At 37.9% G+C, this 13,555-nt stretch overlaps 1 protein-coding gene across 1 annotated transcript; it reads right to left on the bottom strand.

Annotated features, from left to right (window-relative positions):
- Nucleotides 1–1,420: 1,420 nt before the first annotated feature.
- On the bottom strand, nt 1,421–3,455 carry LOC310639607 (uncharacterized protein). Its single transcript, XM_083361381.1, has 2 exons — nt 1,958–3,455; nt 1,421–1,921 (listed from the first exon to the last, which is right to left on the bottom strand). Exon 1 carries the CDS (start codon nt 3,147–3,149, stop codon nt 2,097–2,099), a length of 1,053 nt encoding a protein of 350 aa, XP_083217507.1. The 5' UTR covers nt 3,150–3,455; the 3' UTR covers nt 1,421–1,921; nt 1,958–2,096.
- Nucleotides 3,456–13,555: the final 10,100 nt, after the last annotated feature.

A 13,555-nucleotide genomic window follows, 5' to 3' on the forward strand; every position in this document is an offset into this window, starting at 1 on the left:
GAGCCCCCACCAAGATCATCCAGCCACCGTCCAGATAAAAAAACCAAGTCAAGGGTGTGGCCTCCCTCATGAGTTTTTTCAGAAATTACCTGCATCAGGTCCATGGCCGTCATGGAAGCCATGAACTCCCGGGCTAACTCAGATGACCCTCCCAGGGATGGCAGATTGAAGTCACCCAAAACTAGAAGTTTGGGGAACTCAATCACCAAACTGGAGAGGACATCGAGTAGCACGGGCAGGGCTGCCGCTGTGTGACTAGGTGAAACGTACACCAGCAGCAAGCCCAACTGCGGCCCCGAACCAAACCTCAAAAAGAGAGACTCACACCCGACTATCTGAGGAACGGTGGTCTCTCTTTTATATTTATCATTTTATGCTGTTGTAAGTCACCCATAGTTGGGTGAGGTATCTTTAATGAATAAATAAAATTATATATGGGTGGAAGTATTATAAAAGGAGAATCATACTAAAGAAGGAATTTCTTGATCACAAGAACTATTAGAGATTGGAACAGTTTGTCTCTTGGAGACATGGGTACCTCTTCACCAGAGGCTTTCAAGCAAACATCAGACAGCAATTTTTTTCTGAAAAGATATGAAAACTCTTGCATGGATAGGGATTGGGTTAGATGATCTCCAAGGTCCCTTCCAGCCATATGATTGTTTGAAATAGTTGGCTGTATACTTTTATTTCCTGGTAATAGACAATTCTGAAAAAAGTTAAGTTGTTATTACAAAAGAATGTTAGTAAAATTGAAACTATATGTAAAAAATTCTGTTACTGCAGAAAAGCAGGCTGTTTAGCAAAATTGCAGGCATCTTCTCTCCCATATGAGCCTTTTCCCAGGTGTGTCAGCACAGGAGAGTTGCCAATAAATCTGCAACCTTGACACGAGTGGAGGAGATATGTGTTTTGCAGCTCTGCAGCCACCAGGAAACTGAGTACAGCAGCCAAATGAAAAAAAAGGCATTTTTCTTTCAGAATGCATGGCTGGTCTAACAGAGAGGAAAAAAAGTATAACATCCCAGCCAGACAAAGCACAGCATACAATATAAAAGGGCTCTACATGCTGGCCGTTAACAGGGAAAGAAGACATCTCAGACAAAGGGGAGTTAAAAGACAGAATGGGCTTAAGAAGGAAATATTGATTCATAATAATAATTACATAGAGCACAGTATGTAATTGTAAAAGAATAACAGTGGAGCAATAGATAATAGTATAAACTTTGGGATAGTAATTGAATTATATATTGCAATATTAATTATCATAGCAATAGTATAGAGCTAGAAATAGAATAGGTTATTTTTTTTTTTAATTGAAAAGTTTTAAAATACAATTTTCCTTTAAAGAACCCCCCTTCCCCCTCCCTCCTCCCCCCTCCCTCCTCCCCCCCCTACCTCCCCCCCTCCCCCCCTACTTCCCAGAGCTGAATACAAGGTATATATATATATATAAAAAAACAGACCTAAACAACCATATACTAACAACTATAAATTCTAAAATCCATCACTCTCTAGCTTATATAGGATAAAGCAAACCTTAACAATATTAAGTATATATATAAAAAAAAAATCTAGAATAAGAAAAGGACACTCTCTAGCTTATATAGAATATAAACTTATATAGAATGGAACAAACCTTAATAGTATTAAATATATATTAAAGACAAAAAAAAAGGAAAGAGAAAGAAAAAAAAAAACCCTTCTCAACCCTATACTTATCCTAAATAAACTCCATCCATTTTATCCATTCCATAATATAACATTCTTACAAATAATTTTTGAAATTAACCAAGAATCCCAAATCAAAAAACTTTAAAGTCAACTCTTCTGTATTCGGCCGTTCCTCTTCCAGTACCACATCTATAGTTATTCCAAACACAAAAATAAGAAAAAAAAAGATTGCAAACAAAACTTAAACCTCCATTTAAAAAATCTTTTGTATATTCCCCCAAACTTTAATCCAAAAAAGCTCACCCTTTCCACAGAACCACCAAATATAAAAATATATTGCGTCTACACCCAAATCTTTTCCCACCCCCCTACTTGACTGCTTGACTATATCGTAAAAGTTCCATAGTCTTCTGCAAATCCTGCTATTTTCTCTTCTTAGATCGTTTTGCAGCAGCACGCGTCACCCTCTGTTTTATAGATTCATCCGATGAGGTTGTCTCTTGATCTCCTCCAACACCGTTGTCTTCTATCTGACCATCTTCGGCCTCTTGATGCACTCCTTCTCCAGATCCCTTTCCAGCTTCCAAAAGTGTTAATGGCGTTGCATTTAAAACATTATTGTAAAAATCACGCGCTTGCATCACAGTAACCAAACGGTACTTTTTACCTTCGTGCGTCACCATCAACCCCACTGGGATCTCCCATCTGAACCTTATATCTCGCTGCTTGAGCTCTTGCACAAGAAATGTAAAATCCTTCCTTCTCCTTAAGATCTTTGGAGGAATTTCTTTTAAGACCAAAACTTCTTGATTAGCAATCACAACTTTAGTATCATAAGCAGCTTGTATAACTTCATCTCTAGTTTCTCTTTTTGCAAAATATACCACCACATCTCTAGGCAACTTTCTCTGTCTGGCAATCCATGAATTCACACGAAACACTTTGTCCATGCCTCCTTTTATTTCAGATGCTGGCTGTTTCAACACTATTTCAAAAGCCTCAGAAACCAGCTGCTTTAGATCTTCCTTAGTATTCTCCTTTAAGCCTCTAATTCTAATAGCAAACTGCATCTGGAAATATTGAGCAAGACTCAGTTCCTCTTCCATTTTATTTTCATTCTCCAGTACTTTTGCTTCTAATATAGCATTCTTTTGAGTCAAGTCTTCTAGCTTTTCCTCCAATTCTTCCACACACCGAGCCACTTTAAACACTGAAGTCAAGATGTCTACCCTCATCGCTTTGAGCTTCTGTTCCATCCTCTCCTCCATTCTCTCCTCCAATTTCTCCAATTTCTCCTCCATCTGTGCAAATCTAACATTAATTGATTCCAAAATTACCTGGGTATGCTTTTCAAGAGCATCTTGTAAGTCCTTTGATGTCAGTACATCAGGAGGATGCAGCGCCTGCAATAATGATTGTTGCACGGGAGAAGTTCCAGCACTCCGAAGAGTTTTAGGGGGTGGTTTAGCTGCCATCTTTTACCAAATATGACGCACTTTCACTTCAGATTTATAATCCAAAAAAGTCCATCAAGCTGGAGAGTAAAACATAGTAATCCTCTTTACCATTTCCTCTTGTATCGCTCTGCCTGCTCCTTTAAACCATAGTCATTCCTTCAGGCAGGGGTGGTCGCAGACGGCTGGCTCTGCTCCAAGAAGTCAGGAGCAGAGGCGACGGCCAGCTGGGAGCAGCCCAGGCTACGGGGGAGTTCAATCCTTCAGCCGCCCAAGCCATAAGCTCAGGCGGCCCTGGAGAACTCTACCCCTACCTGGGGGCTCGCCCCCTCCTCTTCTCCCGAGGAGGGGGCTTCAGATTCGCCCGAACAGCTTATCGGCACTGTTTCGGGCGAAAAAACAACAGCTGAGCCGCGGGCAGCCAGGGAAGGCTCCCTCCGTCGCCGCGGAGCCACCGGAAGTCCCCCGAAATAGAATAGGTTATAGGCAGCATTTATGTATCACTTTAATATGTTTATTTTTACAAAATAAATCATCTCCCCAATCCTTATAGGGAGATCTAAAGAAATTACCTGTTCAGGGTCCAATGCTTTTGTGTCTGTCTTGATTCTGGGTCAATCTAATTGGCTACAGTTTAAAAAAGAAGAACCTGTGACAGTTAAAAAAAAAAAAGTAGTACCCATGTGGCCGCTTCTTCATCCCTGGGGAATACTGTCAAGAAAGTGAGAGACCTTTAGCATTTCATTCTGACAAGTATGGTTATTTTATCAAAGAAAGAATTTGCTTCTCCCAGTTTTTATTCATCCTTACAGTTAATTCATTCCTGGTGAATTTTACTAAAATGTGAAACCACCTTTCTAATGTGCTAATTTATAGGATTTAACTATCAAGGAGTCACTATTTGATCTTCACAGGTTTCAGTTCAGTGAAACCATACAGAAGTTTGAAAATTAATGCTGTAGAACATTAATGATTTGCTCTTCCTCTTCTTCTTCATGCTTTTCCCTTGTCATTTTGGTTCATGTCATTTCTGAGCCTCAATAGTGATTCATGAATTCAAAACACACAAAGACATATAATTCAGGATGTACTGCTGATTCCTCAGGAGAAGGGGTGTTTTGTATCCCATTGGGGTTTGAACACAGATAGTACACAATTTCCTAGGTAAAATTGATTAAGCAATAACATATTCTTTTATTGTGACCTCTATGTATTTCATGTTTGTCTTGTCAAGTTGTTGTGAGTCACAAAGCTACCTCTGCAGGAAACCAATTTGTTGCTACAAAAGGAGGGTGGCTTTGCTGTGGAAAGACTTATTTATCTAACACTCACTCCTGGCAGGCATTATCTCCATTTTGGTTGCTTTTTGGAACATAAAACTCTCCAAGAAAGAAAAAAAGGCACTTATATTTCCTAAATATATTGAGCTCTATACTGTATCCTATTTCTTCTACCAATGGATTTTTTTACATTACAAGTTATAGTTGTATACTGTAAAGGTTATGGTATCTGGAATCTATATACTACTAAAAGTCTTGTTCTTATCACTTTTAACTGGGCTAAATGGTACATCACAGGGCAATAATTTTTGAAGCAAAAACACCTCAGTTTGGTTAATTTATAGAATCTGTCTAAAATCGATGACCCATGACTACTGAGAGAATAAAATTTGGGAAAGTTGTGATTGCTTCAAGTCATGTGCTGCAATCATGTGAAGCTCATTTTGAATATTCTGTGGATGCTCATTTTGAATGTTTAGTTTCCAAGTCTCTCTTGCAATGCTTTCCTCCTTTGCCCATCCAATAGCAGCCACTTACCTGCCTGCTAGGAAAGAAAGAGAAGGGGAAGAAAGGGAAGAATAGGAAGAAAGTCAGGAAGAGAAAGAAGGAATCTCTGCATGCTGTTCCCAATCCATATGACATCTCTTGCAAACCTCATGCACTCTTCCTGATCCACATTGCCTCCCCACATTCTGGTCCACACCATCACCTTGCCTATGCAACTTTCACAGCCCCTCTCACACACACCCATGCACCATTTTTGACCCACATAGCCACTTACCTTCCTGCTTGCATTGCACTGGCAACTTCCTGTTGGTTTCCCCACTGACTTTCCACTGGAGAACTTGCCACAAATTAAGTAAATCAGGGAGCTGGCATGAATTAATGGGAGGTAGGGAAGGAAGGAAGGAAGGAAGGAAGGAAGGAAGGAAGGAAGGAAGGAAGGAAGGAAGGAAGGAAGGAAGGAAGGAAGGATTCCAGTACTCTTGGCCAGCTGTCCACAAAGAAACTCAATGGAGAAGCTGTCAGGAACTCAGAAATTGCTTCCACTCTGACTGCTTTTTTGCCTACCTATGGTCATTTTGTTTCTCGGTTAGGTAAGAAAATATCTCTGAAACAATAACTCAGTAAGGCATAGGTCAACTAATAATTTTAAGTCTTTGCAAACTGTCTGCAAACACTTGGTGCATCTTGATTGCACAACATTTTCCAGTACCATTTAATGAAACTGGTGTATTGACAGTATTTAGAAAATATTACATGATTTTATTTTATTGCTAAATTATAACATGTTTCTTTTTCTAAAAAAAAAGACTTCTAAAGGATTTATGTTTACTACAGAAGTCAAAAATCTTCACTAAAAGTCTTTTCTCATTATTACATAGGTTATGCATTCTCAATCACACAACACTTTTTAAATACAATCAGGTCAGTAGTGTGCTTCATCTCTATGGAGCAGCCATTTTCAACCCGGTGTCTATTAAACCTTTTAGGTCTACTCCTATGCTGAGTTCATATGTTGCACCAATCCAAAATGGATTGTCCTTGGTTTTAGTTTAAAAGGAATTTAAAAGGTAAGAGGAAAAAAAAGATAAAAAACTATGAATGGGATGAAGGCTTCAAATGAATGTGAATTATTCCAGTAAGAGCATCCTACACAATCTTAAGTTTGATGGCTCCATGGTATTCTTGTGAAAAAAATAATTATGCTGATCACAATAATTTTAATTTACATTAATCAAAATATTCTAAATATGTACATAATAATAATAATAATGCAATACTTGCCATTTTAATTTTAGAGGTTTCCCAATAATATTTAATTATAAAATTGCCTTTTACTACTATTTGTCTCTAAACTGATGTTTTTCTTTTCAACAAATCCAGGAATTTCATTTCTCGTTCTTACAGAAAGAGCTAGTTAAGAATTATATAGATTTGGCTGTGTTTGTTATTGTTTCTGCTACTGTTTTGTGAACATTATTTTAAAGCTTGCTATCTTATACTAAATGTTGTATGTGTAATTATTTTGATTTTTCTGGTTGGGAAAGGAGCTTGCAATAAACATTGGGAGGAGGTGTTATTATGTTAGTACAAAGCTTGGATTTACATATTGATTGTAGGATTTTGTTGTGAAGAAACTGTTATGTACTGGGCTTGTGGTGATACACCACGTGCGTTGCTGGAGCAGCTAATGGCTCTCCAGCAACCCAAACTAGCTGTCTCCTGTTGGCTAGCCCCACACAGCAAGAGTGGGTTCAAACCTATTGGCTGCTGCCTAGGGGCTAGACTATATATTGTGGCTGGTTGCAACCCACGTTTCAGTACAGTTCTAGTAAGAATAAAGTATGAGTTATCCTGTACTCAGCCTCGAGTCGTCATTCCTGCATCCTAGAGCCCACTACTTAACAGTGGCGACGAAGGTGGGATACTGCTTCACCAATTAAGAGCTGAAGTCAATGAGGGGTCGGCTGCACACACCGGAGGGAAGAGGCAATTCCCCCCCTCCTCTGGGCCAGCTAGCAAGCCACACTAGCAGCCTCGCGCTCAGCGAACGCATTCCCTGAGCTTAGAAGCAGGATCCGAAGATCACAGGAATCTGAAGAAGAGTGCCGAAGGTCGGCAAACTAAGAGAATTTGATGTGAAGCATCCGGAAGAATGGCCATCTTATCTTTCACAAGTAGAAAACTATCTGAGAGCAAATCATATCGCAGAGGAAGGTCTGAAGGCCGCAACGTTGCTTTGCATGTGCGGCCCAGCAACCTTCGATTTGGCAGAGAATCTTTTTGTGCTGACACCCATCGAAGCAGTCTCATACGCAGACCTTAAAAAGAAGCTAACCAGGCACTTCCAGCCCAAGATGTCGGAGATGGCGTGGAGATTCAAATTTGACCAAAGAGTGCAGCTACCCGGGGAGACAGCTTCGGAGTTCATTGCAGGCCTAACACAGGCTGCACACCTTTGCAAGTTCTCAAACTTAGAAGAACAACTAAGACACCATCTCGTCTGTGGCCTTTGGGACAGAACACTTCAGCAGAGACTGTTTGCTAGACCCAATTTAATGTTTTCTGAGGCACAGTACGAGGTGATGGCCGCCGAAGCCGCTGGGGGCACAGTGCAGACAGTTCAGCCCACCAAATCTTCAAAACTCAAAGAATCGGTCCATCTTGAGGTCACCAAATGCACCAGAGAATCGTCAGAAGAAGAAGAACCCAAAATCAAACTTCAAAGGCAACCCAATGCGCAATACCGCAAGAGCCACCAGCGAGAGGACAGTTACAAGGCAGTTCTCTTACTGAGATGTAAGGGGTATGGAGGCAACCATATTCGCGCTGACTGCAGATTTTGTTCAGCCACGTGTAGAGCTTGTGGAAGAACAGGCCACATCGCGGTGGTTTGCAGAGCCCACCAGAGAGACCGACCACCCAAACACTAGTCAGATGAACCGACTAGGAGAGGTACTGGGGCCCAGGGTGCAGTTAGTGTGGGATTCTTCAGAAGCTGGAGAAGCGTTTGCCACACTGGGGCTCGACGCCCCCTCAAGCCAGAGCATTTTGAATCCCATTGACTCTGGAGCACAAAGGGACATGAATCTACTCAGCCCACTGGGTAAGCTGGTAGACCACAAGGTGATAGGAACTCCAAGATGTTCCTCTAGACCACACAAGCCTCCTGCATACCTCACAGATTACATTGTTAAATAAAGTGATGTATATTGTTGTAAAACTTGTTACCACTAACTACAGAAACTAGTGCATTGTGAAACTGCTCATTACTGCAATGGAAGCCTGTTCATTAGATGTTGTTTAATCTCATTGTAGCCACAGTGATTTTATTATTTTTATATTGTTTTTATTATTTTTATTATTATCACTACAGTTGTATGTGAGTTGATTAATAAGTCTTGACAACTGTCAAGACTAATTGCGGTTGTCATAGTTTGATCTAAGAGGGGAGGGATGTTATGTACTGGGCTTGTGATACACCACGTGCATTGCTGGAGCAGCTAACGGCTTTCCAGCAACCCAGACTAGCTGTCTCCTGTCCTGCAATTGGCTAGCCCCATGCGGCAAGAGTGGGTTCAAACCTATTGGCTGCCGCCTAGGGGCTAGACTATATATTATGGCTGGTTGCAGCCCAAGATTCAGTACAGTTCTAGTAAGAATAAAGTATGAGTTATCCTGTACTCAGCCTCGTGTCGTCATTCCTGCACCCAAGAGCCCACTACTTAACAGAAACCATTCGTGATTAAGTTTAACCAGTCATATATTAAATCTAGACTTCTGAATTTAATCCTGCTTCCAATTAAATAAGTAGAGTTTATTTTATGGACTTTATGTTCAACATTTGAATTTAAGCAACTCAAGCTGGCCCCTAATTTTTATAGCAATCACACTTCAGTGACTTTAATTTATTTTAAATGGACAGCAGTGTGGGAAGAAGGTTTTCTCCAAAAAGTTTGCATTGCTTAGACATGTTTAAAGTTTAGTAATACCACAGCTCATTGCTTTTAGTTAACATTCATTTATAGTCATAATACTTGAGCTTGTGGCCATCTTTTGCAATGTGAACAATTAGCTTCAAAATAGCATTCAAACATTTATGTTTGTACTGTGCCTTTTTTAAAAAAAAATTTGTAGGGGAACTTCAGTTTGCTTGTGTTTTATTTAAAATACCACACCAAATGACAATAATTGGTGGGGATGGCAGAAAAGATTATTGGTAGTTAACTTCCTTCTATTCAGGACATAACATATAAGTGATGCTTGTGCAGGATTATGTGGGACACTATGAATCCTTTTCATGACCTGCTTTCCTTATAACCTTTTGGGAGGAGGCTTTGTGGTGTAGATATGTGTGTGTGTAGATGTGTGTGTGTGTGTGTGTGTGTGTTATGTATGTGTATGGATAGATATATACTTTCTTTTGAGAACAGGCAACAGAACTTCATTTTTAATGTGTGCCAGCGTGCCTGCAGTAAAAATGGCAATAAAGGTTATCTCATCTCATCTTATCTCATCTCACTTCACCTTACCTTACCTTACCTTATCATCTTATCTATCTTACTGTGCTTAACTGCAATACAAGCGGTGAATAAGATTACCATTATTTTTAAGATCTTCGAGTAGAGAAAAATATTTATTTTTCAGCTTTCTCATTTCAATATATGACAAGTTCAATGTTTATAAGGAGCTTAATAAAGCAGGGTCTTAATAAAGACATTTATATTCTGCTTTTTAATTAGTTAATATATTTTACAATTATTTTAAAAATGGTACAAACCCCCACATTTGTATTCCTAAAATATGACAATAAATTATTTACCAAACACATAATATTTTATTCAAAATAGATACATGTCATATGTTTTGCTTATAATGCATGGCAATATCTAGAATTACCAAGATTTCAGGGTATCAGAATTGAAGCTCATTAAATAAAGGTTGATGGGACAGCATAGACAAATGGGCAGTTATCAAAGTGAACAGCAAGCAAGGGATCCTTTAGAACCAAAAAAGGATTGGTTGGTAAGTCAAAATTCTTGATCAAACTAGAAACTTTACTATCTAGTAAGGAAAAGATATAACACAGAATTTGAAATTACTTCTTCATGGGGTTGATATAACAATATTAAATCACAATATTAAAAGCTGTCCCCTAAAAAATAGCTATAAAAACAACCCATGTTCCTTATTTATCAGAACTCAATAAATCACAACTCTTATATAAGTAGCCTGAGAAAAATATCTGATATTTTTAAAGAACTAAAAGCTCTTTCTCAAAATATTTGTCCAGTATAAGTAGGTTGTATGATGTGTGACATTTTTTCAAATGCCTTTTAGCAGGTTTTTGTTTCTTTTTCCCCCCTACTTTATTCTTAGCAAGTAGCAGAAGATACACACAATCATCTCTTTAACTAGAAATACATCTAGAATCATTTTCTAATGTCAAATAATATGTCAGCCACTTACCACCAAGCAAGCTTAGTTCATAAGACTCTGAGATTCCAAGATCTCAAAGTCTATGAACCATATTTACAGTTATTTAGGTTAAAGAAATCTTAGTAACTCAATATGTTTATATTAGCTTTCCATTTATCTTAAGGTTTGTCAGGGCAAGGGGAAATATCAGTTTTGGGAGAGAACTTTAGATCAGCATTAACAATAATAACTTAGTTGGAATAACTTATGATTTAGTATATAATCCTGTCCCTTGTATCTTAAAAAAATACAAAGTAACATCAACTAAACAGCAGAGAAATACTGTAGTCTAGAATAATACTCTGACATTCCAATGACCAAGGGATAGTTGGAGGCTGCATTTATAGCACAGATATACTAGCGCAGAAAGATAGTAGCTCTTCTTTGGTTGAACAATTGAAAAAGGGTAAGAAAAAGACCCTCAAAAGAATATAACCCACCCACATTTATGAGCACTCCCTATCAAACACAGTTCTTTCCTGACCTCCTGAGACACCATTTTCAAGATCTTGAGGCTACTGGAGTGTTTGTTGTAATTACTTGTAATTGTCAATGGCATTTTATGTCCTTTTCATAAATTGAAGTTATGCCATCCTTTGCAATAGCATGGGACTTGGTAATTGACAAGGATTATCTATATCTATTAACTGACTCTGTAAGAACACTGTTTACATGACTTTGTTCATGTGAGTTTCAAGTGCTTTCTCTGAAGCTGCAGAGCAGGTGGGTCCCAAATGACTAAACCTTCCACTGTCCACCTTCTGAGATTTCCTGTCTTCTACATGTCCAGCTTTGCCAGTCCTCCTACAGAATTGTTCTTCTTTCCTCCTCCTTCTTTCCATGCCACTGCAAAAATAAACTGTGATAAAGAAAGAATAAAGGCAATGGCAGAGAACCTGTGTGATTTCATGTTCTGCTTTCACATTAATTGGCAAGACATGAGGTTACAGCTTAGCAGTGTTACAATCCCTCAACACAATGAAGTTGCTATAGAGGCTAAAATAGATGCAGCTGGTGTCTCTGTGCAAATACCTTTTCTCACCAATATAAGAAATAAACCAGGTAGGAAAAAATATTCATATTCTGAACAAACATAGGATGCTTTAGCAAATACTGTACTGTATGTATACCATTCTACAATAAATTGGACCTTGACAAGAATAGCTAAGAATACGTTATAAATTAGACATCGTGAAGTTTATGTCCCCTCATCAACCACAGAAAGGGAAGACTGAGAAGGATCCTAAGTATGAGAGATGTTTTCCTATTTTTAGCATTAACATATTTAAATTATTTTCTGAATTAGTGTAGACATTGGATTTGGATAGATAATTGCTATCCATACTCAAACAAGTACAGGTAGTCCTTGATATACCATAATGATGGAACCTGCATATATGCCCTTATTAGGGTAGCAACTCAGGAAAATGCAGTAATTCAGGAATTATTGTTAAAATTTTACAAACCTTTACAAGTCAGAAAAGATTACACATTTTCTCAGGAATCCAGAATTCAAATGCAAAGCAAACTTATGGAGCTTATGCTCTTTAGTGTTTAAAAGATTCACCAATGCTGAAGGATGCTGTGAACTGAAGATCCTATATCTGGCTTTATTGTAGATAGACAAACTTTGAGAAATCTTCCTTAGTTGCCTTTCCTAGATTTCTTGATACCTCATTCATATGCAGCTTCTCCATCACCTTTCACAACCTCTTGATCACACTGGGTTGTGGAATCTAGTGTATTAATGTTTTAAAAATAGTATATTACCTTGAAAAAAATAAACATAATTAGACCACCTTAAAACAATTAGACCAAAATTACCAATTTTGCTCTCTAAATAAGAAAAATTCTGGAAGAAGAGAGTAGAAAACTATTTCAGAATAGTTAGCAAAATAACTACATTAATATGCCTATGAAGTCCCTGGGAATCAAGCTTGACTCAAGTGAGACTATTTTTAACTTTTTATTCATGGTTATGTGGATATTTCTAAGGAAATGTTGCTAGCCAAATTGTTCCCCAGATACTGCCAGCATTATCCGTCAGTTCATGATTACTTACTCATCAGATTTTACACTTATTCTGCAGTTTGCCCCAGCTAGACAGTATTCCCTTAGGGATTATCTATGTGTTAACAGTATAGCTCCAAGACTAGGAAAACTTTTAATATGGTTTACAAATAATGTTGCGAGGCTAAGATCACTGCAATATCTGGAATTTCAGTTCTAAACAATGTTACATAACATAGTCAGTTGTAATTCACCAACATCTGGAGTACCACAGATTGATGTACTATTTACAATGACTAAAAAAGTACACCAGTTATGTTTTGGATTTGCTAATGTGAACTTATTCCCATATCATAGCATGACAACTTTACTTAAATTGAGTGTTGGGCATCAGTTGACCTTAATTTGCCTTTGCATAAATTGCTAAAAACTGTATTCAGCCCAAAGCCTTACTGTAAATGACATATTTACTACAACATGGTTTGGCTCAAGGAAGCAAGCAAAATATTGGATTTTGCAATTCTGTCCAGGAAGTAACATTTTGTTTTGAAACTAGTATGCTTTCAAAACTGGAGGCTATATCTCTTTTTAGTATTTTCACTGTCAACACTGCAATGGAAATGAGTATGTAGTGCAGCATTAGCAGTTGTGGCTAATGGCCTTGATTTAAAGGATCTTGTTTACTTCAGGATGTGCACTGAACCATATTCAAGTCACTGGTGGAGGATTTTCTGCCTTATGATAGTGGTAGTTTCCTGATAAGGTGGGCATCTGCTTTAAACATAGCATAAAAAATAATATTGCATGCCATAAGCCATAAGTAACAAGTACAACATTTGTCTATTTCTTCTAGCTGGATATATATATATATATATATATATATATATATATATATATATATATATATATATATGTGTGTGTGTGTGTGTGTGTGTGTGTGTGTGTGTGTGTGTGTGTGTATATACACACACATATATATATATACATACACACACACACACACATACACACACACACACATATATACACAGATGTATATTTTAATATCTCTGCACAACTTCTTCTGATTCTTTGGCATAAATACAAGCCAAAAAGAAGATGTTAAGAATAGTAATGTTATAGCTTTAGATGGGCAAGAGAAATAATTTCTGAAAA

The sequence above is a fragment of the Vipera ursinii genome, assembly GCF_947247035.1.
Source record: "Vipera ursinii genome assembly, chromosome: 4".
NCBI lineage: Eukaryota > Metazoa > Chordata > Lepidosauria > Squamata > Viperidae > Vipera > Vipera ursinii.

Excerpts from the sequence above, each read along its gene's own strand:
- LOC310639607 (XM_083361381.1), bottom strand. The coding sequence starts at position 3,149 with ATGGCAGCTAAACCACCCCCTAAAACTCTTCGGAGTGCTGGAACTTCT.